The following is a 27,958-nucleotide window of genomic DNA, read 5'->3' as shown; positions in this document are numbered from 1 at the left end:
TCTACTAGCTCGTACCTCCCCTACCCTAATTCGTTTCCTCCTTCCCTTCCTCCTACCCTCCGACTCTCCTCCCCTCCCCCCCCCCCCCCCCCTCCTCATGACAGATTCGATCTATTTGCCTTCAGAGTATTCGTCATCGTCTCGCTACCCTCCCAGTTTGCCCCCTGGGTCGCCTGATTTCGCCCAAGGTTTCCTGTTTCCTTCCAGTTCCTCCCCTGCTCTCTTGTGCTCGATCCTCTCTTGCTCTGCTCTCTCCAGCTCTACCTCTAGTCCTGTCTCCTTCTGATCTTCTCTCTCATCTCCGCTGTCTGCTGCCCCTCTCTGCCCTTCATCCTTCTGCCCCGCCCTGCGGTACACGTACAAACTGCCATGGATAAAGATGTTGGTCAGGGTGGGGACGAGGTCAGTCGACGGGCGAAATGGCGGGGCATGCGGTGGGAGCGCTTTCGATGGCAGTGGGAAAGTTGCAAGCGAGCATGGGGGAGGCTTATGGGAAGTTGACGGACACACTGAAGCAGAACCTCTCCATCATGCAGAGCATGAACGAGTGCATGGAGTTCTACATGACAAGCGGGCTGGCCTTGAGGTTGGAAAGTGCCGGATGCGGAGAGGAAGGGACGAGGGTGAGGGTAGTAGCAGAGGACAAGATCAAGTTTCCGATCAAGAACGTCACATTTTCACTCACCCTTCATGACAAGAGTGAGAGTGAGAGTGAGAGTAAGAGTGAGAGGATAGACGCCTCTGTCTCCTCGTATGAGTATGGACCTCTGGTGACCGACCAAGCTAACAAGAGGTGCTGGTATCGGCTGATTTCAACCTCCTCCTCACGTGTTGGATAGGAGGAAAGTCATGGATAACGATAAACATGAAGAGAATAAGACTGAGGTCGATCCAGTGCCTTTCGTTCGGGATCCGCTAACCGTAATCTAACCAGGCAACTGCGTTGGAGTGGAAAGAAGGTAAGTCCAGTCCTCGTCGGGATTTCACCTCTCTGCTCCTGCTCCTGCTCCTGCTCCTGCTCCTGCTCCTGCTCCTGCTCCTGCTCTGCCTCCTTTCTCGCTACAATCTATTTCCTCTGAGAGTTTCTGCTCGCCTTCACAGATGTGGGTACATGGAGTTCGACGGCCTTCGACTTGATGCCAGGAGAGAGCAAGGAGAGTATTATCAAGATACGTCAGAGCTATCCCAAGTGTTATGCTCTGCATTTGACGGCATCATTTCCAAGTCCTGGAACAGGAAATCAGCTTCAAATCACCAGCACCTTGCATGTGAGAGACTTTTTCCTCTGAAGTTCCTCCTCGGCCCGTCGCTTTCTGCATCCTCTTCTGCAGCCCCTTGTCCTCCTTGCTGTGTCTCTCTATCAAAGTGAAGCATCTTGCCTTTTCTCGCAGATTCCTCTGCTCGCTCAACTCAAGTGCACATGGTGTGGAAGTGAGGTAGAAGGCGCAAGAGATGAAGGGGACTCGCTCAACTTCACTGCGTCTGTTGCTGCGAAGCGTTTGAGAGAGGTGTTCAGCATCCCTGAGAAGGAGGGGATCCAGAGAGATGCATGCGGCACCATTGCGACGTTCACCGGAAAGACGGTTCGTCCGGCGAAACTACCTTCTGCCATGACACAACGGTGCTCAGGTGGCTCGCTTGACAGTTTTGCCGGATGAAGATGCAATGGACCGAGTGCAGATCAAACTCAAGGTCTCATGCTGTCGAGCTCGATCCTGCTCCTCCACTGACTTACCCCTCTGCAGATCATCGAAGAGATCGAGGATCATGGCAAAGAGGCCTTGAGAACAATCTTCGAAAAAGAGCTACAATAGCGCTCTTCTTAAGTCACTCCTTCATTAATCTTTCACCGATTTGCAAACCCTGCCTTCTATTGCACATCACTTCAGTCATCGATTGCACATCATGTGTTAATTGGCGAGCCTCAACAAGCTTCTCTTTCACAAGGACTCTCTGCCTACGTTGTAACATTGCAGTTGCCCTTGACTTCGCAAGACTGCCACATGGGAGGCGGCCATTCACAGCTCAGTACAGACTGTCTCAGGCCAAAAATGATTGCAGCTGTGATGAATATGAGAAGAGGGAGGTAGATGTACACCCCGAAGTGATGGGCCATGAGCTGCTCAGTCTTGTTGCTGAGGTTGATCTTGGGAACGCGATACCTGAAGAAAGGAACGTCACCGACCTGTTGCATGAGGCAGGGGATGATGGTGAAGAGGAAGGGTGCACTGTAAGAGGATTGTACGGGGACAGGAGAGTTTGGATTCCAGAGACGTCATTGGAAGATTATGAAGGGGATGAGGGGAATGAGGAGAAAAACAAGTAGGGGAACAAGGATGAGGAGGAAGAAGGTGGGGACGGGGGTGAGGAGCAGAGTAATGAGAAAGAATGTACTCACTTGGTCTCCTGAACATCTTCTTTGATCTTTTCTGGGCAGCACTGCAAGAGCATCTCAGCACCCACCAACATCAAACTCGGTTCGGCCTCACCGACTCGAAGACGATCTCGTCGACGTTGAGGACGAACATGACGGCGACAGTGGAGCGGATGACCAGGTCCACGGTAGGGGAGGTGAAGATGAAGAGAACCCCGGCCATGAGGATGCCGTACCAAGTGCAGACCTCGGTCAGGACAGCGCAGATCAGGATGATGACTCTCTTGACCATGGAGACATTCAAACTTCGCGCTTCCTCTGTGTCTGAAACTTCCTTTACCAGCTCCCCCACGAAATCGCCATCGCCAAGCTTGTGATGAGTGCAAGTGAGGCAAATCCTTAAAAAAATCGTCAGGGAAGCTCTCGCACGGGAAGAGGCTCAACCAACCTTGCCGCCATGCTCATACCCGCGATGTTGTTGAACATGAGGGTCAGGAAGATCATAGTCGCAGCAAACTGCAGCTTCACTGGGATCTCGCAGATGTTGTGCCCTTCCAGGTCAAAGGAGGGCAGGTGGTTCTCGATGAGCTCGGCAGCGAAGATGGACTGGATCAGTGCAGAGACTGCGACGAGAAATCCACATTTCCACAAGGCTGACTTCAACCCTGACTGCAGCCCCACGTGAATGAACGCGCCGTACGCGTTCTGTGCGGTTGTCACCCACATGCAACCCTCGTCAAGATCCTGCGTCGACACGTTTTCGACCTCACAGCATCCGCTCTCCTCCACCTTATTCTGGTCTACCTCGGTCAGGGCATCTGGGTACACTCGGTTCGGGTTCGAGGGCCTGGAGCTAGTGCTGTCAACCACGAAGTGGTCATGCTTCATCGTGGGAACACGGAACGTGCTCGGACGGTATCCGGGGCTGGGGCTCATGGCGAGCTCGGGGTCGAACATAGTCTTCTCTCGATGAGCGCGCACATGGATGGGGCCGAGTCGGGGCCTCCGGTCTGGGTCTGGACTGTGCGCCCTGTCAGCTTGCACAGTAGCATGAGACTCAGCGCTCTCGGTCGACATGGAGGTCATCTCAGCAAAATCATGGCCGGAGGAGATTTCACTGTTTCGTGCCTTGTAGTTCTCGCCATCACAATCTTCTCTCTCCTTCAGACGAGCTTCGACATATTCCTGTATGAGCAGCCTGAGCTTGTCTTCACTTATCACCATCATGGAGCTCTGCTCCTGCCCCCCCGCTGTTCCTGTCGTCTGGTCCCTGTTGGCAGTCGATCCCTCCTCACCTCCAGCTCTGTGGTCCATCTCGCTCATGGAACCAACCCTCAGATCAGGATTTTGATTCAGCAGATGTTCTTTCAGAGCCTCGAGCTGCTGCAATACATGGGCTGAGTCCATTCTTACAGGGTTGCCCAACGGCGGTAGGTCACTCATCACATAAAGCCAAGGTGAGTGATGGATTGAAACCTGCACAACAAGGCAGCGTCAATGGGTTTTATCTCAAAATCAAACTGGCAGTAGCGGTGAGAAACATATCCCGAAACAGGAACCTAAAGATCTGCGGATTGGGAGGTATGGAATTGTGAGGGGTTGATACCATTTGGCCAAAATAACGGGAGGCAAACATAAGCAAGGAGGGGCAAGACTCCAAAAGAATGCAGTTGCAGGTGCCAGGGAGAACAAAGAGCGACAGGCATAATTCAACAACAGAATAGCAGAGCGATGTTGCCATGAAACAATGAGGAACCATGTTTTGATGAGACTATCATCTTCTCCTTGAGTGGGTGAAGTGAAGTGGGAAGAGGAGACGAACACAAGTGGGAAAGGAGGTGAAGGGCTGGCGAGCGGGGGACAGTGGGCGGGCTATTCGAAGGAGGAGAGTGGGAAGTGAGCAGGATGGGGACGAACAGAGGATGGCGATGAAGGTAGAAGACAGCGGAGCGGCGGGAGAGAGGGGAAGGGAAGGACAAAGAGTGGGGGAGAGCGAGGAGAGGAGAGGAGGAGGAGGATGACACTATGCCACTTGGGGAGGTAGCATGGCGACGGTTTTGAGTGCAAAGGTTAATTTGTTAAAATGAACTCAATTGTTTATAATTTGCCTCCATTCTCAAATTAATTTTGAAATGTTAGAGAGCATTTTAGCTGACATTATTCGAAATCCCCTATGATTCCACCGTGTAAAACAGCGGAATCCTTCCACTCTACTACTGGGGATTGTCGTAGTATTTTTAAAAACAAATAATTGGAGTTGAGCTGGTTCTACAAGGCATGGAAGGCCCTCAATACCACAAAAATAGTTGTTGACGATATTTTAAAAGACACTCCCGTACGACGTACTTGAGGGGAAAACAGTACCAGGTATCACTTTACACTCAAAATAAAAATTAGTAAGACGATACAGTACCTTGAATCTGACAAAGTGACCTAGCTAAAACTATATATAAATATTTACTCAACAATCTTTTGGGCCGGGCAGGCCCGGCACGTCCCGGACCCGCCGGACGGCCGAACTCAGACTCGTATGGTGTGGTCAAAACAATGGTCAAAGCGAAAAATGCGATCAAGGACTAGTCGTGAATGGTGAAAGATGAGGACGAAGAGCTTCAGATTGCTGTTGACTCATTCAAACATGGCTGGATCAGACACTTGAAGCTGTAAGGGAGAGATTGCTCCAACTATCCTCACTTCTTGTAAGCCTTTCATTTCTTGAACGAACTACCCGATGGCTTGCTTCCTTTGATGAGAGGAAAGATAGTGCTCCTGCCAGCCTTGCTTGTCACATACCCCCTCCTTGTTATCAGTGTTCTACAACAAAACAAAATGGATCATCGCGATGTTCCTACCCAAGGGAAGCGAAGTTTTCTCTCGGGACCTGTACGAAAGTTGTTGATGATCAGCCGGAGTGATGAGCTTGATGCGATTCATATGGTGCACAACGATCAAGGGACGTTTGCATGGGAGCTTTTCAACAGACCAACCTCATCCTCCGAGCGGTGAGACATTTCTTGCTCGGGGCTGCCTCCCATGACTTGTGCTGCACCCATCAGCATCGACGGGTGCGATTGTGAGGTGTACCTCAAGTCTTCGAGTTACCTGAAGAGTGTTGCTCGCTCTTGCTGGGCATACTTGCTCTCGGGACAGGCTCGAGCTCTGCTAGAGCAGAAAGCTGACGAAGTCTGCAGCAACAGATCGCATGCGCGCTCATTGAAAGTCGTTCTTCTCCAACACCTCCATGTTATGGAAAGCTCGGACAAGAGCTGCGCTGGAAACCCTGTGAAGGAGGAGGAGAGGTCGAGAATATTCTTTACGTCAGCTCTCTTTCTATGCAGCTTCCTTGAAAGGATCTTGTTCGACATCTTCTACCACGCTCTCTCTGTCAGAGTGAGAAGCAGTCAAAGAAGTACAAGCGGGGGATAAATGATTTGCATTAGCAGGGCTCAGAGTTGGAGGGCGCGGTGAAAGAAAATCCCCCAGCATTGCTACGAGATCTTCTGCAGCATCCTGTGATGAAGGCGGCGCTTCCTACCGGTGAGCTCTCGCCCGTAAACTCGGGGGGAGATGAAGAGTGTTTGCGGAGCAGGAGCAGCAGATTGGATGAGTATGTTGTTTCATCCAAAATGTTTGAACCTTCGGAATGTGAGGGGCTCTTCTGCTACGACTGATGACTTCCCGCTGACACTTGACCTCCTCCAGCTCCTCTGGCATGGCTTCCTTTGCCCAGCAGACTTTCCTGCGGAGTATTCCTGCCTCCTCCTTCTCCTCACCATCTCACTTCCGCAAGTAGCAGCAGCAGCAGCATGAGTAGAGGAAGGGCAGCTGATGAAGTCCTCAGGCACCTCAGAGACCATTCTTCGAGGTAGAAAGGTACGATGTCATTGTCAGGCACATCCCTCCATGCACGGATGAGCTAAGGTGAGGAGAGACAAGTGTTGTTGCTGATCACGATAATGACGACCATCATCATCATCATCATCATCATCATCATCATTACCACCACCACCACCACCACCACCACTACCGACACCATCCTCCTCCTCCTCCTCCTCATCATCATCATCATCATCATCTTCATCATCATCATCATCTTCATCTTCATCTTCATCGTCTTGTCCTTCGAATGAAGACTCACTCTTTCGTAATTTAAGGTTGAGTTTCAAGTCAGAGATGTTTCGATCTTTCATACAATGTTGCGATTTCTTCCCTCCTGCATGTCAAGACGCGACCGTATGGGCGATCGATCACTATTGCCAAGGAAATTACCATCATTTCTTGGTTCCGACATCATATTTTTGCCGACAGTATCTAACGTTCCTTCCTGTCTATCAGTCCATCTACATCCCTGTCCTTGAGATGTCATTAAGACATACCTTTGCTAAGATCAACAAGGTCGAAGATGTTCTGACAGCCAACTGGTTAGCATTGTTGATGTTTTCCTCCTTGTTTACCCCGATCCTCCCTTGCTCCTCGATTCCAAGCTCCTCTTGCGACTTGTTCCTCCTCGAATTTCACTGCCTTGTCCTCTAGCGGGCAATACTTCTCGACACTGGACGGCTATGGGCAGGTGATGATTGGACGCGCTGATCCGGTGAAGCATGATAGACGGGGCAGATGGACAAGCACCAGCTGCTGCTCGCTCCGTCGCTCCATCGGGACTTACTCAGGAGCAGGCAGAAGAAAGTGACAACAGAAGGGCAAGACGACCAGATGCAGCAGGGGGAGCAAGCAGCGAGCAACAACGAGCTGCTCTCCTGGATGGGCTTCGGTGCCTTTGCCTTCCTGCAGGTTGTTGGTCTCTTGCGCTGCTCCACATCTGACTCAGTCTGCAACTTTGCCTCAGGATTTCTTCCTCCTTGAAGACGGGCCGGCTTTGAGGGCCCGCGTTGCGCACGGCGACTTTGAGATTTCACCTTCTGAGCTCCAGATGGCTATGAACCCCAGCTACGTGCCAGAAGGGGGAGAAGGGGATGGGGAAGGAGCAGCAGGGGCAGCGGCAGGAGCAGGGGCAGGGGCAGGAGCAGGGGCAGGAGCAGGAGCAGGAGGCAGCGGCAGATCTGTCTCGGTCCTCGAGGCTGTCTGCACTGCTCTGATCCACCTAGGAATTCACCTCTCCTCTCTTTCTCTTCATGAAGGAGCATCGTCAAGGGACAACAGGAAACAGCTGCAGGTCCCGACCGGGATCGCTGAGCTCGTTGCCTCCTCCTCCTCTTTCTTCCATGAGTACGACTATCTGTTTCATCCCCTGAAGAAGCTTCGAGAGAACATCGAGCAGTGATCCTCGAATCAGGAGGGCGTGCCCCCACTCACTGCTCATCCAGGTACCGGGAGAGCATACGGCAGCTCAAGGCTCATTTAGACCAGCTGTCTGTAGATTTGGAAACAGAGGAGGAGGAGGAGGAGGAGGAGGAGAAGTTCAGTGTGGCGGCAGCGGGCGAGGTTATGAGCCCCGAGAGACGTGTAGAAGAGCAGTTGACGTGGGTGAAGATTGTTCACCGAGAACAAGGAGAGGTCAGATTTCAGGAGAAGAAGTCGAAGGTTGATATTGCCTGGCGCAACGGACCGTTGAGGATGAGAGAAGCTTACCAGGAAGCAACGATTGCTCTTGGTGATGAACAGTGGAAGAGGAGAGCGAGGAGAGGAGTGGAGTTTGATGCTTGTTTGTTAGGCACACGAGTTTCTTGTTCCTTGCTGCAAGGAGGTGCTGGGAAATGTTCTTTAGCAGCGGAAGAAAAGGTGAGTACAGAGGAGAGAAGTTTGTTCGAGGCGAGGTGAAAGGAGGAGCGACGATGGATTAAACCTGGAAGGGAGGGGGGAGGGAGCGGGGAGCGGGGAGCGGGAGGAGCTGGCAAGGGAACGAACCGAGGGACTATGTTCAGCTGACGTTTCTATCAGCTCGAAGAAATCATCCGAGTGAGTTGGCAGAGAACGTGTGGGGTCAGGGGACGGGGGGAGAGCCACCAGCCGCAGGAGGAGGAGCTAGGGTGTGAGGTCCCTCACGTAGACTGTATGAGGTGAGGAGCGTCTCCTATTTCAACTCTTGATGCACTTCTGCCCACAATCGCACGATATCTGACAGTCGCTGCCCTGCCCTGCCCTGCCCTGCCCTGCCCTGCCCTGCCCTGTTCTGTCCCGTCCCGTCCCGTCCCCTCCTTTTCTCTCCATCATTTCCCCCTCCGCAACAACCAAGATCACTGAGGATGATACCAGAGCATGCTGCAAGGTTGCTGCGCGGACCACCTCAGCCATCAGCTCGCGGGTGTCTGCCATGACCAAGAGCCTCATCAACAGGAGCGCGCGAACCGCAGAGGCAAGCACGGCATGCGTCCCTGAATGTCGGCATGATACGAGATTTGCAGAGGAGGCAACTTGCTTCGACCCTGCTCATCTCCGACCTCATCACGGTGAACAAACTTCTGTCCAACAAACTTCTGTCCTCCCCATCAAGACAGGGAAACCAGTCAAGAGACGGGAGGAGCTGAGCACGCGAGCACGAATCAGCGGCCCGAGAGTTCGCATTCCCTTCTCGACTTGTTGCGCCTCGTTTCTCTCTTTCAACCTTCCCTTCTCCTCTCCCCCGTGTTGGCTTTCAAGATCAGTCTCCCTCCTCTTACTCTCCCCTTAATCTGCCTACAGGTAGCCTGCCACCTCCCTCTCCTCGTCATCGAGCTAGTCGTGTTCAAGCACCTCGACAACCTGCCGCTGTTGAGCAAGCTCTTGGCGACGCTCGAGGTAGAGGCAGCTGGAGGATGGTGCCGGGTTGATCGATCTACCGCAGGCTGCATCCTCCCTCGTAGACAAAGGCCGAACGGTCGAGGCAGTGAGCAAGGTAGAAGGTGAGTGGAATTTTCTGCTGCCATTGCGCGCATGTGCGTCAGTGCATGTCTGTCACTGCATGTCGTTGCGCCCTCACGGTTCCTGTAGCCCTGACGGGAGGGTTCAGGTTTCTTTGCCTCCAAGACAGCGTCGTTGGCACTGAGCCGAGTGAGAGCGGGGGAGAAGTAAACCCGCGCAAGCAAGCACGGACTTGCAGCATTGCCGGCAGCGCCTGATGTCCTCGACACGCTCCGCAGCCAGTCATGCACCTGCAATGATCGTGTCATATAGAGCTTGATGCTCTTTCGGGCCCTCGCGCTGTGTACGCGAACCGTGCTGCGAGACCTTGTCGTGTCGACTGGGATGGATGGAATAGAACCGCCTCATCTCAGCATGGCTGTGCTTGCAGACCCGACGACCTGACGGCACGTGATTGCCCATCGACAGCTCAGCAGACTATCTCTATTGTTTATCCGGGTGCTTCAAGTGAGATGCTTCAAGGATCGTCTTGCCATATCGTCGCGTGATGACCGTGCGCGTACACAGGTCTGCGCGATGTCTGTGCGCCGTGAGGTCTTGAGAGAGCAATCTCTCCTCTCTATCCCTCCCTCTCTATCTCTCCTCGTCTTGGCTTTGCTATCCCGGTGTCGTCTCCGCGCATAGCTCGTTTCCTTGCTTCTGATCTGCAAGTACCCCCTGCCTTGCCTTCCTCCTCCCGTCCCGCTTCGTCTTCTGTGCTGTCTGTCGTCAGCTCTGTATCTCCATCGCTCGCATCATCTTGCTCATCTCCCTCCCTCCCTCCCTCCCTCCTCACACGTGAGCCGCACGAGCGCATTCCCGCAAAACGTCGCGAAGTACCCTACGCTGACTCCTCCCACCCCCACCCTCCTGCACCCCCTGTGTGCTATCACCTCACCCTGTCGCCTCGTACCGTCCTCTCCCACCCCACCCCTTCTCTCCCATCCCACAAACTTCTCCCCTCACCAACCGGTGCAGCAGACGCAGGTAAACAGGGGTGGTGGCCCGACCGCCCAGACAGACCATGGCAGGGAGGCAGCCAAAAGAGCGATGCGGGGATGGGGGAAGGAAATGGACACTTATCAGACGATCGTAGACAGACTCTTGCAAGAAGCTCTAGTCATGGACTGGCATGCAACGTCGACGGCCATGCAGGCCTTTGCCACGAGCTCGGGGGAGATCCGCAGGTTGTTCAGCCCTGCCAACTATGGGCTGCTGATGCAGCAGACGCAAGGGGTGATGGAGAAGCTCAGCAGGTTTTGTCGGCAGGCTCAGGGTAGGGAGGACTTGGGCATCAAAGACCCGGACATGATCCAGGAAGCAGGCCTGCTCGCCTCCTCCCTTGAGTTCAGTCATGAGATCATCGTCCGTCTGTACGGCCTGGCTGCTGCCTCCTGCGTGACATCGGAGGATCAGCTCAGGGCGTCGTGGGCCTCCTGGTCGAGAGTCTGCACGAGCGGCATGACCTTGCTATTGCACTACACATCCTCTCGTGAGCACCTCTCCTGGCTGTGCAGCCTCTGCAAGAGGACGCCGACCTTCTACAGCAAGGGCATGGGGATCATGCTGAGCTACCTCCGCAAGCACGTCCTGAGAGTCTCGGGGGAGGTGCGTCTAGTGCTCGAGAGCAAGCAGCATGACCATGAGCCCTGCCTTGGCTTCACCTACCTGATGACTCCAGGTGACCAGCGCACGGCACAGCTCCACGACGAGGTGATGAAGCTGCGGCGGAAGCAGGGAGCCGTCAGGCGCTTGTTCCAGAGCGCGGAGTACAGCGCGGAGCTTGACGATTACATCTCCACGCAGACGCGCATCTCGCGCTATGCCAGCAGCACGGTCGACATGGCCCAGGTCTGCATGCAAGAGCTCAGGCGGGACATCCGAGGGAATGAGGACCTGTGGGGCTCCCGGTGGAACCTCCAGATCTCCTTCACGTTCTACGACGAGCAGAGCAACGCGTCTCTGACCTTGCGGTACATCAAGCTCGACAACGACGAGACCCTCAAGCGCTACGCTCAGGCCATCGACATGCTGCGCAAGACCAAGAGGCTGCCTGTCGACGCTGTGGCCATGATCGCCTCTGTCCTGATCCCTCACTGCTGCATGAACAACTTCAAAGCAGGGGCTTGTGTTGATGTCGAATAAAGATCTGCAGCTTGTCTTGGGATATGGAAGAGCCATGGGATGAGATGGCCAGGGACACGCTGACCTGTCTCTCCTGGCTGCGGGCTGCCTGGTATCTGATGGGTTCTGCCTGCTGCAGGGTCCTCCCTCGTTGCTGCTGCCATCTCCGTGCTGGCTGCTGGCTTGTTGCTGCTACCATCACCCTGCTGCCATTTGCTGGCTCCCCTTTTGGCTCCCCCCTCCTTGCTTCTATTCCCTGCTCCCTGCTCCCTCCTCCCTGCTTCCTGCTCCCTGCTCCCTCCTCCCATATCCCTGCTCCCTGCTCCCATCCTCCTGCTGACCCCTCCTGGCTGCTGTCGTCTGGCTGTACTCTCCCTGCTAGTCTCTCCTCGCTCCTCGCTCCTCGCTCCTCGCTCCTCGCTCCTCGCTACGTTTCCTCGTCGCCAAGGATGCTCCCTCAATCCCACAAACCTTCCCTACCACCACCCCACAAGTCCTGCCCCACCCCCTAGAGCTCCCACCCCGTGTCGGTCCCTGGCTTGACCCTCTTTCTGACCTTCCTCCACCCACCTTCTGGATATCCCCACCCCGCCCCGCTTCCCACAAACACGACCAGGGGACGACGGAAAGGCTTCATAAGGGAAAGGGGAGGGGAGGGGAGCCGCTACGCCATGCCCTCCTACATCAGCGATCTGATGCCTTCCCTGTTTGACGCCCTCTATACTCCTTGGGGTACCCTCATGGACGCGTACGAGGACTGGCGATCCCTGCCGCACCCCCAGAGGTCGGACAACATGCCGACTCTCCAGCATTACTTGTCCCTCCAGCGCCCGTCCCTGCTGGCGATGGTGCAGGAGCTACGCAAGTTCGTGCTGAGACACAAGCACGACATCGTGCATAGCGAGCGAAAGCACAGCTGGTCTGCTCCTCACTCTGTCTACGCCCGCCTGGGGGAGATCATCGACTTTCTCTTCGACCTGGAGGAGGAGGGCCTCCTGAGGTGCGACGAGGAGATGGTCTCCGCGGTCCGCAGGCTGCACGCTCCGATCCTCCGGCTAGAGCGCATCTGCTGGCAGGACAGCAGGTGGGCCCTTCCCTCGCCCTAGCGTCTTCCTCCCCTGCAGCCTTCTCCGCTCCACTCCCACCCAACACCCGTCCACAAGCCCCACAGCCAATACTTACCACCCGCCCCTCTAACCCCATCCATACACACCGCGAGGACGTCTCCGCAGCCCTGCAGCAGCTCGCATCTGCCTCCCTGCAGGAGACCCCGGGCGTCGCCGGGCGCCTACCACCCGTCCTCCTCCTCCTCTCCCTCAGGCGGAGCCTCCGCGAGCCTCCCACTTGTCGACGTCTCCACCCGCCCGACCGCGTTGGTCGTGCAAGGACCCGGGCAGGCGTGCAGACCTAGACAGGCGATGCGGAGGGAGAGATGGAGGTAGCGGGCATGTAATAAACGAGCTTGACGCCAGGAGGGTGACGATGATCCCATGTGATGACGGTATCCGATGCTCTCATGCCAGTGAGTCCGGGGGTAGAGGAGGAGAGGCCGCCATGGATATCCTGACCAAAGGAAGACACTTGTTAGGTTGCTGACCTTAGTGGTGCAGCATGACTAGATCGCAAGTCAGGATTGAAATTGAATAGTATCATGCTTTTTACTCAAAGTTAAGTTTAAGATCAGTACGAGGACAATGAGGAGAGTCGAGGAGGCTTGACCACTGTCGCCGCACAGGCCAAACGGCGAGAAGAGAGAAGACAGCGAGAACCAAACGCAATCCTGCCAACTGCTGTCCCCCAGACTTAACTGATACTGACCTTCACTTGACTGCACGCAGGACCATTCCGGGCCCCCCGCCATGTCGCGGCGATGTCGCTGGGGCCGCCGCCGAAGGAATGAGACGCACACCGGAATGCACCCGCGATGATGGCAGCGAAGGACGAGGCCGAGAGGCCAGCCAGCGCTGCCGTTTCCCTGTTCGCCGAGCGATCCCCCAGCGGTCAGCCTTCCACAGAACTTCCGAAAGCGCAAGGCATCATCCAGCAAGAGTCCATCAGTGCTGGCGATGATGGGAAGAAAGGCCTTTGGCGGGACGTGCTGATGCTGATTACTGATTTAAAGTAAAGGACTGATTTCCTCCTGGAACTTCGGAAGGACTACTACACGGTACCACTGAGTAGTCTACACGCCAAGTTCCCGGGCCGGGCGGCCAGGGCCTCGCCGGCCCCGGGTCCGGTCAGTTACTTTTTTTTTGCGATTCCGATGACGGTCCGGGGGATCCGAAGTCAAAACCATGAGAGACGGAAGAGCGAGGGTTTCGAGGCTGGGAGTGAGGCTGATAGGCTTCATGCTGATGAGGGTGATGTGCTGAGTCGCCATCAGGCAGGCTCTGGTAGAGGAAGAGGAGAAGGCTCAGATGAGCAAGGTGGACGCGCAGGCTCAGGAAGATTGCGACGAGTATCATTACGCTGAGTCGTTCCTCAATCGCCTCGTTGCCATTGTGACATCGAATGAGAGATTCTTGAGCTCGTTGTGCTGCCTTGCAATGACTGGTTGCAGTGCAGGAATGTGGAGATTACCCTTGGAAGATGAAGAATGGAGAAGTGTCATGTATCCTCACCCAACAACGACGGCACATTTCATTCTGGCTGATCGAAGTGCTTGCAGGCTTTCAGGAGCATCGTCTCCATACGTGAGCTGGAACGGACAGGATGACTCAGGGTTTTTCTTGATTCAAGACGCCTACCATGAGGTAGACACCTTTCTTTGAGGACTATCTGGTTTCATCTCATTTTCATCTACAGGAACCCGATGGCGATAATTGCTCTAACATGGAGCCGTCAGTTTATGCTGGTGCCTCGTGCAGCACCTCCCTTCCATGTCATAATCTCGGTTCATTGCAGGTCTGGGCTACTTCAGTCCCATGAAGTCGTCCTCTGCTGTACAGCAGCCGGTAACAAGTCTCTCGAACTTGGAAGGTCACAAGGGTTGTGTGAGAGTTTGAGAACAGGTAGGTCTGGAGTCGATAACAGGGAAGAACAGCTTTTGTGGAAGGTGAGGGAATGTAAACGTGTTGTTGCTCCTCTCATGAGAGACGAGAAGAATTGCACAACGATGGACACTACCGCACCAAGAGGATGGCGAGCGAAAACTCCAGGAGCTTGAGCCGCCTTGCCAAGATTTTCCTGTCGGAAAGAAGGTATCTTGCTGTCAGCTTGACTAGGTTGTGAGCATCTGCTTCAAGGCTCTTGTGCTGGAAAGATACGATGAAGAGAGGAATGTTTGGGTCCGGCAGCAGGTATTGAGCTCATCCAGGAGGTGACCCATCCTCTCTGATTCCGATTCCTTCGACATGACATGGTTGGCTCAGGGTCAGAGCCCTGGATAGCTGCATCGAGTGTTGCTATGTATAACAATCAGTGGGTGTGTCAATATAACTTTAAATGGTACTTTGAAAGAAAACGAATCATTCTGCAACCTTCACGGAGCAGCACCAAAGCATTTCAAAGATCCCTTGCAATGTCGAAACGCTTGCCTCTATTCCTCTGTCACCGGATACTATGGCCTGCAAACCGTTCAACTATTTCATCCATCTCAAGATAATCATGCGGCTGACGATCCTTTGCCACAGGGCGACCGGTTGACTTCCGACCGGGCTGGACTTCCGTCTCCTCCACGCTCTCTAGATTTTGAGTCCTACTCCTCACTGACTGTGGTAGCAACAATTCTGCTGGATCAAAGTTGACCTGCACGCTGAGCATGCTGTCTGCGAACTGAAGCTCATTGCAGTCATCGTGTATACCTAGCAGCTTGAATGCTGGGTCGGCATTCACAAACAAATTGTTGACGACAGATCTGCTGGTCTGATCAAGGGAGTCAAGGAGTTTTTGTCGGTTCGTCACGGTATCTATGTCCCCGAGATCATTCAAAGTGCAATATGATCTTGGCCGCCAAGATTGAGCAGCTCTCGTTGAGCCTCTCGCGACTGCATTCAGTTGAAGTCTCTTCACATAATTGATGTCATCCTTATTCTCTTCTCGCAGTGTGTTCAGCATGCTGATCACGTCGGCACATTCGTCAAGAAAGAAATCCCATGTCCTGAGCTTCCGAATGGCTTCCATCTTGAGCTTTGGCATTTTGACGGCATCTCCATGGTTGTGCTTCTTCCTATCTTTCTTTGCGTGCAGCTTCTTTGTCCTTCGAAATGGCAGCTTGCTCAGCACATCGACGCTCCTACTCTTCTCGATCGGTTTTCGTTGCCGGAAATCAGCAGGGCTCCGTTTTACAGTCAAGATATCATATGTTCCAGGACCAGGTGCGTCTGTTTTCTCGACTGGATGGTTCTTCAAGAAGACGTGTCTGGTGTATGAAGCAGGCAGCCATCTCGGAACCTGCCTTCTGTTGGGTGGGTTCACCCTTGCGGACTTGCTTCTGTCAGGGAACATGCCGTCTACGGTATGTTATAGGAGTCAATCAAGGCACTTTTTTGCTTTGTCAAGTTCAAACAGATCCTTGGTCGGTCACATTCAACTCTCACTTCGCACACCTGCCAATAGATGTACACTCCAATGTGCTGCACTTGAAGAGTGTGTATGTTGTCTGTATCCATCAAGCATCGCAGTACGGTCTCTCAGTCCGTTCTTCCGATGACCCCAATCTTTCTCCTCTCAACTCTCTTGCTCTCTCGTTCTTTCTCCTCCTCAGTCCCCCTTCAGTCGCACTCCTCTGGCCCGTTGCACTTCGTCGCAATGCTCAACCGACCTCATAGAGTACCCACCTCAGTGATTTCCTCGTCGTTTCCCTGTGGCGAGGGGGTAGCGGTGGTTAGTCGCTGTTGATAGCCGTTGAGAACTTTGAAACGTTTGAAACTTTGACCAGGTAAAGTTTACCATGTGAAATCTTTGCAAACTTTCGACCAAAACTTCTCATCGGGGAAGCGCCTGCTAGCGATCATCTCTACACCATCATGCCTTGCTGGTGTATGAGCAGGTTGCCAAGGGATACTCACATTATGGCCAGTACCAGCTGAGAGATCAGCTCCACCGCGGGAGGATCTTGGCAGGATGCTACGTGCAGAGGAGGAGCGAGGATCGCTGGCTCTCGTGCTGCTAGAGGCGAGGAATGCTGCCAACGAGGAGAAGATCACGAGGGTTATTCGTGGCGGGAAGCTAGGAGTCGGGCTGGCCTTGATGGATATGCTCTCGTGCTACTGCGAGGCAATGATCGTAATTTTTGTATTCAACACCGTTCTCTCAGACCTGTCCAAGGCCGCTATGCCTAGGAAGACGCCGTGTCCTCTCCATGAAGGGATCATGATTGCTCTTTCATGCTCGTTGCAGCGTGACGTGCTCGTCATTGCGTCGAGCTTCGCCATAGTCGCGGCTGTGACTGTGTACCTGTCATGGCGGTACAGCAGCTTCTTTGGCGTCAGTTTCAGCCACGTGGTCAGATGTCTCTCCAAGTGCGGGAGCGTGTCGATCAGTACCATGGTGATCTGCTTCCTCATGGTCTTGGGCTTCGTCCAGCAGCTGTACATGCAGCGACGGATGCATAGGCAGTTGTTCGGGGTAGACAACTTCGTCGAGGGGGAGCTTGCCTTCTCCTTGCACCGTCTGCTGGAACTTATTGTACTCATGTCTCCTTGTTTTGTTTTGTTGCTGATCTTTCGTTGTCTCTGGTACACCTCTAGCTGTTTGCTCCCCTGCGTGAAGAGGTCATCTTCAGATTCTTTCTGGTGCTTCTTGCAAGGTAAATCTTGATGGAAAGGTTGTAATGGAGGTGATTATGACGGCGATGAGGAGGGGAGGGAGAAGGAGGAGGATCAATATGACGTAATTAGAAGAGCTGCTGATGCTGCTGCTGCTGATGCTGCTGCTGCTGCTGCTGCTGCTGCTGCTGCTGCTGCTGCTGCTGCTGCTGCTCTTCCTCCTCCTCCTCCTCCTCCTCCTCCTCCTCCTCCTCCTCCGATGATGATGATGATGATGATGATGATGATGATGATGACCACCATGATGACCATGATATTCGCGATGATGGTTATGATCATGAGCATCATGACGATGACGATTAACGACAACGATTGTCTTCGGGGATAACGGGTGTGGTACAGGAATCGCTTGTCTCCGAGCACTAGTGTGCTTATTTCCGGGGCATTCTTCGGCGTCATTCACCTCTCCAATGTTTACCATCCAAGATATCGAACCTCGTACGTGATCGTTCAGATCGTCATGTCCTGCCTCATCGGCACTTTCCTTTGCACGTAAGTGGGAGCCTCTGTCCCAGAGAGGGCAGGAGCAGGAGCAGGGAAGGAGCAGGAGCAGGGAAGGAGCAGGAGCAGGGAAGGAGCAGGAGCAGGGAAGGAGCAGGAGCAGAGGGAGGAGGAAGGAGGGAATGTGGTCGAGGAGGATAGAGACGATGAAGATGATCTAGGGCGATGAAGGAACAAAATTCGCATTCAGAGCTATCCTCGTCTTGACGTCCTTGCCTGACACGTTGGGTTGGCAGGAGGTTCCTTGTGAACCATCGACGCAACGGCATACTGGAGCCTCTTATCATCCACGGCCTCAACAATATCCTCTCCGCGGTCTCTAGCTCACTGCGACACTGTCTTCATCCCTTCTCCCTCTCCTCTCCTTTCTCTCCCTCCTCTCTTTTCCCGCCACTCCCTCCTCTTCTCTCCTGTGATTTACTGTAAGAGCTCACCCAAATTGGGGCAGGTCCTGTCAACTTCTCAAGAGATCGATTTCAACGACCTCTTCGTCATCCTCTCCTTCCTGCAGGTTGGTTGCTGTGGAGATGAACTCAGTTTGTAACCCTCGGTTGCAAGACGGTAGTTCTCTTCTCCTTCTTCTTGGGTTTGGACATGGGCAGATTGCGGGGGAGCAAGAGCAAGGACTGAGAGCTTTTGGTCCAAGGATAAGAGCTCAAGATGCAGAGGAATGGAATTGTTTGCTACGATGTCGTTGTCGTGCAAGAATGACAGAAGATGTAATGTTGTTGTCGTTGTTGTACAATCATGAAAGTCTTCAGACACGCACAAGTGTCGCAACTCAGTTTACATAGGACGTTGTGAACCTGCACTTGACAAGCTGCGTCGCAAGTTTTCCTAGGATCTCATGAGTGAGGGACTGGCAGCCGCGGACGTCGAGGCTACTGAGGTTTCTGGCAATCTGAAGCCTCGGGGTCAAGGGAGGGGCAGGGAAAGTTGCGAGCTGACCTGAGAGAGTTTAAGGAGAGAATCATCCGTCATGCGACGGAGGCCGCGGAGGTCGGCGACTTCGAGCTTGAGGGAGGTGTCAGAGGATCAGACAAGCGAAGAGGCCAGGGGGAGGGACGGAGTGGAAGACTGAGACGGAGGAAGAGAAGAGAACGAGGGAGGGAGGATGAAGAGGAACAGGAACAGATGAAGGTGCAAAAGGGTGAAAAGAGATGTTGAGAAGGGAGAAGACTTGTAAAAGCAGGAGCAAGCGGATGCGACAGCATGAGGATCAGGGAGGAGAGTGCGGCAGGAGGGTCACCTGGTTGCAGAACCTGACCATGTCCTTGATGCCGTCGTCTGATAGGTTGCGGCTGTAAGCTACGCTCAAGCGGCTGATCCTCGTGAAGGACGGGGCCATCGCTCTCATGTGAATGTCGAGGACCTGGAGGGAGACGTCAGGAGAGGAGGAGGAGAGGCGAAGAGAAGTCAGGAGGAGGAGGGCAGATAAGGTGTGAGGAGGAGGGACCATGATCAGCCGAGATGCTCAGAGTGAAGAGAGAGAGGAGAAGAGAACGAGTAGGAAGCGAGAGGAGGAGTAAGAGTTGAGATCAGGTGGTGACAGAACTTTCCTGGTGGCATTGCGAGATGTCAAGCTCCCGTAATGACACACATTGAGACATCAGCGCAACCAGCGCGTCTCCTTTCACTCTGCTGCATCCGCCGATATCGAGAGTTTGTAGAGATGTACACCTTGAAAGGAGAGTGAGCGCTCTTGTTCTGATCCCCGTGAGAGCAGGGGGAGAAGAGCAAAGCTGGAGGAGGGAAGGAGCTGGAGCGGGGAAGGGGGTGTCTGAAGCTGAGCGAGTGGAGGAGAGAGGGGAGGTGGGTGAATTCAGGAGAAGGGTTTGAGAGGAAAAGAGACGGAGGAGGAGGAGAACAAGACTTGTTCATCACACCTCCTTGCGAGAGCGAGCACAGCTTCGGTCGAGATGGACTCGCAGGCCTTGAGCTTGAGGTCGAGTAGCTGAGGGCCGCACTGAGCTTCTGCGAGGGAGATGATGGAGAGGTCGGTGAGCTCGAAGCAGCCGGAGAGGTCGAGGGACTTGAGGTTGGGGCAGTGGGAGGAGAGGGTTGTGACAGAGACGTTGGTGATCTGCGCCAGACAGTCAGTCCTGTGAGGAGGAGGAAGGCCACAGGAGGAAGGAGGAGGGGCGGGATTTGAGATGAGAGGGTAGAAGGGATGTGATCAGAGGAGGACAGAAGGCGGAAGCAGAAGTAGAACGAACAGGGAAAGGATGAAAGAATCGAGCAAACGATAAGGAACTGCGAAGAGCATGATCGACATTAAAGGAGGAGGGAGGAGGGAGGAGGGAGGAGGGAGGAGGGAGGAGGGGGGAGGGGGGAGGGGGCAAAACTTCTCACCCTGTGGCACCAGAACAAGTTCACGTGTTCCACCTTGGGGAGCCGGCGAGCAAGTTCGACAAGACCGGCGTCAGAGATTTGCGGACCGACGTCTGCGAAGCACTTCAACACCATGGACCGCACGTTGTAGCTGTGCTTCGAGAGGTTGAGGAGCGTCCAGTCGCTGACGAAGCTGCAGCCCGAGAGGTCGACGCGGAGGAGGGAGGTCCGGTAGCACCTGGTCAGCAGCCGGTGCAGGATCTCGTCGGTGATCCTGTTGCAGATGGGGTCCGGGGAGATGGTGTTCCAGGAGAGGTCGAGCTCTTCCCACAGGAGGCTGGCCTCGCACAGTCTCCGGAAGTACGAGTTGACGGAGGACATAAGCAGCATGCAGGGGATGCGAGGGAGGAAGCAGAGGATATGGAACACGACCCTCTGAGGGACCTGGACGTCTCTCATGCTCACCAGCACCTCCTCCTCCTCCTCCTCGAGCATGGCATCGCTGTGTCTGCTCCTGTGAGTATGCATGCGCGACCTCTGCAGAGATCTCTGCGTCGTCCTTCCCTCCGCCGTCACCCCGCGGTACAAGTCCTGGAAGAGTGAAGGGTCCAAGGTGGGCTGAGGCGCAGCAACGGCTGCGTGCCGCAGGATGCCGGGGAGAGGTCGATCTGCATCAAGACTCGGCGGCAGGAGCTGGGACTGAGTCCCCATCCCTTGCAGGTTCGCTCCTGCTCGCTCCCCGACACTCCTTGTGTGCATGTCCGAGGCCATGACCGACACCCTCGCCTGCTCGTGCGGCCACATGTCGACGTCCGTCTGGTTCAGGATGATGTCCTCTTCCCCCAGCTCGAAGTCCGTCTGCGTCATGTTGCTCTGCATGACGCTCGTCGAGGTCCTGGGAGGAGCCCAGGAGTCTGACGCTATGGAGCCAGGGGCGCTTCCTTGCACGATGGAGTACAGGTTCGTCATCCCCTGCATCAGCTTGTCCAGCTGCGTCAAGATCGTCTCCTGCGACTGCACCGTCATGTCAGGGGCGGTAGTCTGGATGGCTTCTCCTATCATGGATCCGCTCCCCGTCATCCCGACCACCTCAGGGAAGTCTTCTGTCTGCGTCGCTTCACAGGAGGAGGGCTGGGACTTGTTCCGCGACAGCAGGACGCAGGCAACATCCCCGAACACGACCACCTCTCCATGCTCCATCGGATAACGTCGTCCAGGTGTCAGCTCTACTGGCTCCTCCAAGGATCCGAGAAAGGACTTGTTTGTGCTACCAAGGTCCTCAATCTGCACTGTGAAAGTCTTGCTGTCCGTCCTCTCAGCAGACACAACGATGGACGCATGGCGCTTGGAGATGCCGGACCCTTCCAGACACACGTCGCAATCCGAAGCTCTCCCAACGACATTGTTCCCTAGCCGCAGCTGAAAGGTCTCGCTCTTGTTGGGGCCGGACAAGACTCGCAGCTTGGGCGCGTTCGAGGAGGAGAAGCTCTCCCTCATGGCAAGGAGATCGCTACCTCAGCAACGTGTCAGGAGAGAGCAAGCAAAGGAGATATCGTCGAGGCTCCTGCTCATCTTGGAGCTGCAAGCCGCGCCTTCATCCCGCTCCTCGACCTCCCATCCACATGGGGAGCGGTTGATCGGGCCCCGACTCCCCCGGTTTTTCGTCCGGCCGGCCTCAGTGATTAAACTAATGGTCAGTGTGGTTTTACTCCAAGTAGTTAGTCACGCCTTTTACTCAAAGTTAAGTTAAAAATCAGTACGAGGACAATCAGGAGAGCCACTGAGGTGATCCGCCGGATCGGATGATTGGCCGGCCGCTGACTCATTCGGAACTCGGCCCTGAATGCCGCCCCGCCGATCCGATCCGAGGGCCCGGCTGTGCGGCGTTTCGCCGGTGGCCGGGCAGGCTTGAAAAAAAAAAGTTCATCTCCTAGAGGCAGTGTCAACTTCTTGAGCGGTCCGTATGACTGCAGAACCACCCACATGTCATTACAGTCAGTGCCCCGCGTGTACCCACCCTCCCCCTACCCCCCGAAAGCACCGGTACAAAGACTCGAAATGAAGAGATATAACACAAGGAGGCTAGATTGCATCAATGAGTCGTAGCAGCAGAGAAGAACATGCTGCTACCGTTCTAGGGCTCTACCTCACAGCTCATGATGGGTGATCCTGGCATCATCATGCTCCCAGCTGGGCACCCTGTGACCTTCACCTTCTCTTCAAGCCATTCCTTTTGCTCCCTCTTTACTTGCTTCGTCCGTAGCAAGTGCGATGTTCTTCATGCGTTCTTGTTGCCTGCGAAATAGTTGTAGTCTTCTCTGAGTATTCAATGCAAGGTTCCTAATTTGAATCTGCTTCAGTCAGCAAGCGAGACTTTTCATGATTTTGACAAACGATAGCCAAAAATCAGTAGCACAACTCACTCCGAAATTAGCAAGCTTCTAACCGTAAATGTACTTTCTGAGAGAGATTGATTTGTCTAATCTTAGTATCCTCTAAAAATGTCCAAGCAAGGAACTGCATTGCAATTGCTGGACGACACGTGAGTACAAATGTTTGCAACTCTGTGCTTTACTAGCTTCTGAAAAAGATGTGTCCCAGATTCTATGCTTGCTACTGTTGCTGCCATGGGTACGGTTGCACGAAATTCTCTGAACCAAACCTTTGCTCTCAGGAGTTGAAGTTTCTGTGCTACCAATCTCGGAGCACATGCGACTGTGTCGAAGCTTGTGGACCAGAGGGATGTCTCCTGTACGGCTACAAATTTTGTTGCTTGTTCATCCCCTTTCAGTTCCCGCCGAAGCCTTGCTTCATTGAACTCTGTGGAAAGACACTGATGGGGCCAAAGAGGGGTGAGAGGCTCGCTGGTGTTCTGCCAGAAGCTGAAGTCGTCGGTGTAAACGCGAGCAAGTTTGGTTTGGATGGGCACATGGAGGAGATGCGGCAGGAGGCGATCCATGCGATACAGAGCGGCGACTACTTGAAAGCCAAGGAGCTTGCACTGCTTCTAAATGCCTCCGCGGTTTCAAGCATGCCCAACAGCATGTCTTGAGGCGCTCACCCGGCCCAGTGACTTTTACAACTGATGAAAAGTATGTTGAAAGGCGTCATCGAGCCCCGCGGTCACGGTCAACTCAGTGATTCTCGCCCGGCTGGCGCTCTGTCCGGGTCACACTGCAAGTTGCCAGTGGCCGGTAGCCCAGTGCTAGCCGCTGAGCACCTCACAGAGTCCCGGTCAGTTTACTGCTATTTTTCAGTGTTGACTCAAGAGTGCTTCAGTAAACTTGGGCGTTGAACCGTGACTTTTGAAGCGGCGGGCCACCAACCGTTGAACTTCGGGTCACCGGCCATCCTCGGATCGGGGCCGATCGCCGTCGGACACGGTGCCGGGGCCAGGGCACTGGCCGCGCCGCTGTCAACTTGGCACTTGGCAAGCCTGGCCCGGTGCCCGGCGGCCCGGCCCGGCCGCAGCTCCGAGTCCGCCACTGAGCAGTTTGCGTCCGATCGGATGGCCAGAGTGGGCCCCCATCACTCCGGCGCGGGCTCACTGATGTGTTATTAACATCAGTGTAGGGGGTAGTCTTTGGCTCAAATATGGGGTAGTCCGCTGAAAAATGCATCACCGAGTCACTGTAAAACATGGTACTGAAAAAAGCAGGAAAAATAAATCTATCTCAAGAACTCCGCCTCAGGACAGATCATAGTGAGATATCGTCACACATAGGTATTTTAGACTAATTGTTGAAGTCAATGCTTGGGGCAGCAGCTAATGACGGACAGTTTAGTGAAATTGTAGGGGCTGGTGAGATGGGTCTTTACACCACGAGAAGCGGTCGTGGGCAGACGGCAATCGGCGCATAAACATGCAGGCGCATCAGAGCGGGAGAGCGGCCATGTACAGCGACTAGCTTCACTGCCAGCAGGAATGAGATAAGGAGTATTCAAAGAGCATTGTGGCAACAGAATCCTTCATATTCCTTTAGCATCCGCTTCCATTAATCTGGGTTGAGCTAGTGAGGTCTACACAGGACGCTTCTCCTACTTTGCGGCCTGAAGCCAGCTAAGGCCACCTGAACTTGCGTGTCTATCCTGTTCATATTTGATTTGTGCGCGAAGCATGGTGCAGATCTCTTCAGCACAGAGAGTATTGTTCCTGATAGCTGTCTCCTTGGTCTTGATCGTCTCTTGCCGAGCAAACTGCTTCGACTATAAACTAAAACACTTCTCCCAAGCTGAACTTCGGAAGAAGTCAAACATTGAATTGAGACATCTGGCAAACAAAAGGCATATCTCGCAGGCGGAGGATCCGGCAGTGTCAGCCATTTCAGCTCTACACATGTCCGAACTGGAGGAGGAGTGCACCAGGGCTACATACATTCCTAGGAACAAGCTTCAGTTCGCGGAGATCACACTGCTCGTGGATATAGACAAAGCAGCAATCTTTGGAAACGATGGGAATGATCTTGGACTGGCGTTTCAGTGGATGGGCAATTCACGAGAGTCAATGAAGGAGCTCTACCACCGTCTATTGAACCCCCTGCTGATGCAGACCTATGGGTTCCTCAGCAGACAAGCGAAATCCGTCCGAGTGGTCATCTACAGCATGAGAAGCTCGTTCTTCCTGTACGAGTCTGCATTCCGAGAAACAGTCATTCCTCTTCGTTGGGACTTGTCGTGGCACGATGGGGCTCAAATATACCTCCCCCCGAAATGCTTGACTGGGAAAATGATTCTGGACACTTATTCATCTCCAGTTGCTCTTCTTGATGAGGAGAAGCATGATCTTGAAAGTGCTTTCGACCGTCTTCTTATCACAAGGGAGGTCATCCGCGAGGCGCTGATGTTGACATACGTGCCCACGATGGTTCTTTCAGCCAAGAAGAAGAGCGTGTTTCATACGGCGAAGCATCTTGGGGCTAATCTCGACTCAACTTTCTTGTGGGACGACAATCCTTCGCTGTCGAATGATCCCAGGGTGTTCAGCATATCCCCATACAGCGCAATGACGGAAGAGAGCAAGAGTGTACTGACAACGTTTCTCGAGGAGCATCTTCCTCTTGAAAGCCTGGAGCCGTCACTGATAGAATACATGCTGGGTGCTGATGAGCAAGACAGAGTTATAGCGCGCAATGCTGAAACAGGCAAGTTGGAATTCCGAATTCCAACTTTCGATCCAGAGATGTTCAACCCGCGTTTGCGGTTGCCGGAGAAATTTGTGAACCGGTACACTATTGGAGACATGCAGAATGTTCTGCATAACTACCTTCATACGGCGACTTCGTTTGAGCCTGAGTAAGTGAGACTGGTTCATGCGTGTGTAATATTATTGATTCAGAATTGATTTATAATGTGCTTATTTGATACTGTGCAATAATTCACTCGAAGGCGGACAGCCATGAATTCATCGCAAGAATAAATTTAATTAATCTTTGAAACTCTTTGATGGTACCCACATCCTTGTTCTTGGGGTGGCTGATCCATTTCATGATCTTTCACCAAGGTGATCGTTCTAGAGATTCTTTAATTCACTCCGTTACTATCTAGTCTATGACACTCTACACATATTTTACACTCCTTTACCGAATCCTATCTGGTACAACAATCATAGCATTCGAGTTTCACTCTCACCAGCCTTCCCCTTGACTGACTTCTGCCGAGCTGCTAGCATGTTAGCCAGGCAAGCGTTGTTCTTCAGCGACTCAAGAGCTCCGGAGGTTCTTGAGGACGTGTTGGCCGAGGTTACATGCCAGTCCTCTTGGAATCGGATGGAGCGACGAGGAAGGCTGGTCGTCAAAAGCATTGCCTGTTGCTGGAGTGTGATCTGTACCCAAGAGGGTAGAATTTATGGGAGAGCGGGGGAGGCAAAAGAAGACTTTCGCCTAGAATCACACACCGTTTCGGTCACGTGTCCGTCATAGACTTTACTACATGGATAATTCTACTCCGTTCGGTAGCGGACTGTCAGAACACCGGTAGTTTTCTCGTAATTCGGAGGGATTTAGCTGGGTGCTATCGGTGTCTGCTGACAGCCAGGAGATATCGGGAACAAGAATACAATACTTTTAGCGGGAGGTGAACCTTCTCGTGACGGATACAGCAAAACATAGTGTTTTATCCTCTCTCCCGTAGGTGATGACGCTCGGAGTTTCGAAATACCGTGACTGCTGACGGCAGGAACAGTCAAACACACCGCGCGGAAATCGAAAATTCCAAAAAATTGAAATCGGATTCAAAGTGCAGTCTAACTCTTTTGATTTCATTCCGAAAATTCCATTTCTGTCCTAATTTACTACCACTCCCCTTGTATGGGGCCCTATATCTATTCCGACTCGGGAGCATCCGCACCAACGAGCTCATCATGGCATCCTCTACCATGTCCCTCAAGGCTACCTGCCTGAAGCCCAATGCTCTCAAGTCCAGCCGCACCATCCGCTTCATCGAGGACTGGAACATCGACAATGCCAAGGGAAAACGGATAGCATGCGAGTCCAAGATCTCCAAGAATGGCGAAATGTGCCTCAGTAACCTGTTGGCTGCCCGAAGCAAGGTTTGCAACGCGAAACTTCAAGGAAAAGAGCAGGACAAGCAGTCATGAAGGCTTGAAGTGTATTGGGACTATCGATTTGTCATATTGAGAGAGAGAAACGAATTGTACAGTAGTTTGTTGATTATGTATATACAACCAGATGTGAATAAAGATATGTGGACTTACAACTTGAATCCTTTTGTTCAATGATCTATCATTTTCTTCTTTGTGCATGGCATACTTGAGAGCATCATTGCATTTCTTTACATAATTCGGGTTTATCATGTAGTTGTGTACAATACTTGATCAGCTGGACAGGTTACCTAACCGATGATCCAGCGTCTAATTCTTGGTTGTCCTGTCAAAGTGAAATTATTGAGAATGCCATTGCTTTGCAACTTACGGCGTGGATTTAATTTGACCAATCCTATTTCTTGATGCAGCAAACTTCATCGAGATATGGGTCTGATGATGATGTGCTTGGGATGGCAATTACAGGATTTACTGAAGCGGGTTTATGGATTCATTCCCAATCTTGACTTTTAACTAGCTTATCTAAGTTGTGTCCGAACTTCTACCACGTTCATTGAGCGCAGCTCAAAGTTGTTGAGGTTTCCGTCAGTTCACTTTTATCACACAAGTTAGCACGTTGATACAACAGTTCTTTCCCCGAACCGCCTCAGAAGATTTGATGTTTCTGAAACTTGAAATCTTCTTTTCAAATATTCGGACAAAATTTGTAGATGAGCACGAATGGTTAGATTTCGGCAAATGCTGGAGTGGAATGCCCAAAAGGGACATCGGAGGGAGCATGAACAAGATGGCGGTAGAGAAGATGGAAAGCTAGGAAAGGATGTACTGAAGGAGTGAGCAGGGGAAGGAGAAAGCACAGCAAAATCCTTGTTAGAATGCAGCATCTTCTCTCATAGGGGACTAGAGCATTGTCGAGGAAGAACATGAAAATGAAAAGCAGCGACGATCATATCGTGACTAAATTGAGAATCAATGCCTTCTATAGTAGTAGCATTTTTTTCTTTTCCAGGATCAGATGGTTCATGTGCATTCTTGTGGTTGGATCTGATCCATGTTTCCCACAGATGCATCAGGGTGAGGATGCGGCGGCTAGCGACGTGGTGAAGGCAGAACCGGACACAGGGTCGCCCTCTGCCGCCGCCCCTGCCTCCTCACTTCCTGATGCCTCTACACCCATAGATCCGTATGCTATCCTCTCGGAAATCCTTGCGGAAGGAGAAGAAGTTGCGCCATTGCAGAAGCCTCCGGCGGTGACAACGACCTATCAATCGCAGAAAGAAAAAAAATTCCTCAAGACGAAACACAAGCAGCTCCAGAAGAGTGTGAAACAACTGGGAAGCCGATTGACTCAAGCAAAGCAAGAGCTGAAGAAAGCTAAGATGGAGATAGCCTTCCTCGAGGCAAAGCGACGGAGTCTCCTGGCCAATGGTAAATGAAAGAAACAGCAGCACAGTGTGCAAGACA

General features: G+C 53.2%; 11 protein-coding genes across 11 annotated transcripts; 7 read left to right on the top strand and 4 right to left on the bottom strand.

Annotated features, from left to right (window-relative positions):
• Nucleotides 1-419: 419 nt before the first annotated feature.
• Nucleotides 420-1,814, top strand: GUITHDRAFT_108238 (hypothetical protein; the record flags this gene model as incomplete). The annotated part of the gene is made up of 7 exons (XM_005832708.1): nt 420-793; nt 840-885; nt 935-959; nt 1,102-1,268; nt 1,392-1,583; nt 1,630-1,692; nt 1,746-1,814. The coding sequence occupies 7 exons, from the start codon at nt 420-422 to the stop codon at nt 1,812-1,814; spliced, it is 936 nt and encodes a 311-aa protein (XP_005832765.1).
• Nucleotides 1,815-1,817: 3 nt separating this feature from the next.
• On the bottom strand, nt 1,818-2,970 carry GUITHDRAFT_152566 (hypothetical protein). The gene is made up of 4 exons (XM_005832707.1): nt 2,823-2,970; nt 2,490-2,772; nt 2,399-2,439; nt 1,818-2,162 (listed from the first exon to the last, which is right to left on the bottom strand). The coding sequence occupies exons 1-4, from the start codon at nt 2,876-2,878 to the stop codon at nt 1,958-1,960; spliced, it is 585 nt and encodes a 194-aa protein (XP_005832764.1). The 5' UTR covers nt 2,879-2,970; the 3' UTR covers nt 1,818-1,957.
• A 60-nt stretch (nt 2,971-3,030) lies between these two features.
• On the bottom strand, nt 3,031-3,852 carry GUITHDRAFT_152565 (hypothetical protein; the record flags this gene model as incomplete). Its single annotated transcript, XM_005832706.1, has 1 exon — nt 3,031-3,852. A coding segment is annotated over exon 1 (727 nt), but the record flags the coding sequence as incomplete, so codon positions are not given.
• A 1,555-nt stretch (nt 3,853-5,407) lies between these two features.
• GUITHDRAFT_138649 (hypothetical protein) lies at nt 5,408-11,356 on the top strand (the record flags this gene model as incomplete). Its single annotated transcript, XM_005832705.1, has 18 exons — nt 5,408-5,673; nt 5,713-5,764; nt 5,818-5,911; nt 5,964-6,019; nt 6,077-6,163; nt 6,216-6,295; nt 6,529-6,795; nt 6,908-6,968; nt 6,992-7,165; nt 7,221-7,651; nt 7,699-8,113; nt 8,273-8,290; nt 8,737-8,781; nt 9,014-9,109; nt 9,156-9,213; nt 9,321-9,361; nt 9,945-10,009; nt 10,243-11,356. The coding sequence occupies 18 exons, from the start codon at nt 5,408-5,410 to the stop codon at nt 11,354-11,356; spliced, it is 3,420 nt and encodes a 1,139-aa protein (XP_005832762.1).
• A 650-nt stretch (nt 11,357-12,006) lies between these two features.
• Nucleotides 12,007-14,724, top strand: GUITHDRAFT_108234 (hypothetical protein; the record flags this gene model as incomplete). The annotated part of the gene is made up of 11 exons (XM_005832704.1): nt 12,007-12,419; nt 13,174-13,335; nt 13,458-13,502; nt 13,719-13,946; nt 14,004-14,088; nt 14,141-14,189; nt 14,240-14,289; nt 14,347-14,390; nt 14,439-14,535; nt 14,581-14,634; nt 14,707-14,724. 11 exons carry the CDS (start codon nt 12,007-12,009, stop codon nt 14,722-14,724), a joined length of 1,245 nt encoding a protein of 414 aa, XP_005832761.1.
• Nucleotides 14,725-14,884: 160 nt separating this feature from the next.
• On the bottom strand, nt 14,885-15,781 carry GUITHDRAFT_108233 (hypothetical protein; the record flags this gene model as incomplete). The annotated part of the gene is made up of 1 exon (XM_005832703.1): nt 14,885-15,781. The coding sequence occupies one exon, from the start codon at nt 15,779-15,781 to the stop codon at nt 14,885-14,887; it is 897 nt and encodes a 298-aa protein (XP_005832760.1).
• A 618-nt stretch (nt 15,782-16,399) lies between these two features.
• Nucleotides 16,400-17,599, top strand: GUITHDRAFT_138647 (hypothetical protein; the record flags this gene model as incomplete). Its single annotated transcript, XM_005832702.1, has 3 exons — nt 16,400-16,963; nt 17,026-17,084; nt 17,446-17,599. The coding sequence occupies 3 exons, from the start codon at nt 16,400-16,402 to the stop codon at nt 17,597-17,599; spliced, it is 777 nt and encodes a 258-aa protein (XP_005832759.1).
• Nucleotides 17,600-18,385: 786 nt separating this feature from the next.
• On the bottom strand, nt 18,386-21,432 carry GUITHDRAFT_138646 (hypothetical protein; the record flags this gene model as incomplete). The annotated part of the gene is made up of 6 exons (XM_005832701.1): nt 18,386-18,505; nt 18,553-18,618; nt 18,854-18,976; nt 19,224-19,284; nt 19,491-19,687; nt 19,957-21,432. The coding sequence occupies 6 exons, from the start codon at nt 21,430-21,432 to the stop codon at nt 18,386-18,388; spliced, it is 2,043 nt and encodes a 680-aa protein (XP_005832758.1).
• Nucleotides 21,433-24,052: 2,620 nt separating this feature from the next.
• Nucleotides 24,053-25,231, top strand: GUITHDRAFT_108230 (hypothetical protein; the record flags this gene model as incomplete). Its single annotated transcript, XM_005832700.1, has 1 exon — nt 24,053-25,231. One exon carries the CDS (start codon nt 24,053-24,055, stop codon nt 25,229-25,231), a length of 1,179 nt encoding a protein of 392 aa, XP_005832757.1.
• Nucleotides 25,232-26,293: 1,062 nt separating this feature from the next.
• GUITHDRAFT_108229 (hypothetical protein) lies at nt 26,294-26,530 on the top strand (the record flags this gene model as incomplete). Its single annotated transcript, XM_005832699.1, has 1 exon — nt 26,294-26,530. The coding sequence occupies one exon, from the start codon at nt 26,294-26,296 to the stop codon at nt 26,528-26,530; it is 237 nt and encodes a 78-aa protein (XP_005832756.1).
• Nucleotides 26,531-27,558: 1,028 nt separating this feature from the next.
• Nucleotides 27,559-27,930, top strand: GUITHDRAFT_138644 (hypothetical protein; the record flags this gene model as incomplete). Its single annotated transcript, XM_005832698.1, has 1 exon — nt 27,559-27,930. The coding sequence occupies one exon, from the start codon at nt 27,559-27,561 to the stop codon at nt 27,928-27,930; it is 372 nt and encodes a 123-aa protein (XP_005832755.1).
• Nucleotides 27,931-27,958: the final 28 nt, after the last annotated feature.

Source organism: Guillardia theta (genome assembly GCF_000315625.1).
Source record: "Guillardia theta CCMP2712 unplaced genomic scaffold GUITHscaffold_33, whole genome shotgun sequence".
Taxonomy (NCBI): domain Eukaryota; class Cryptophyceae; order Pyrenomonadales; family Geminigeraceae; genus Guillardia; species Guillardia theta.
This window is presented reverse-complemented; position numbering and strand designations above follow the sequence as displayed.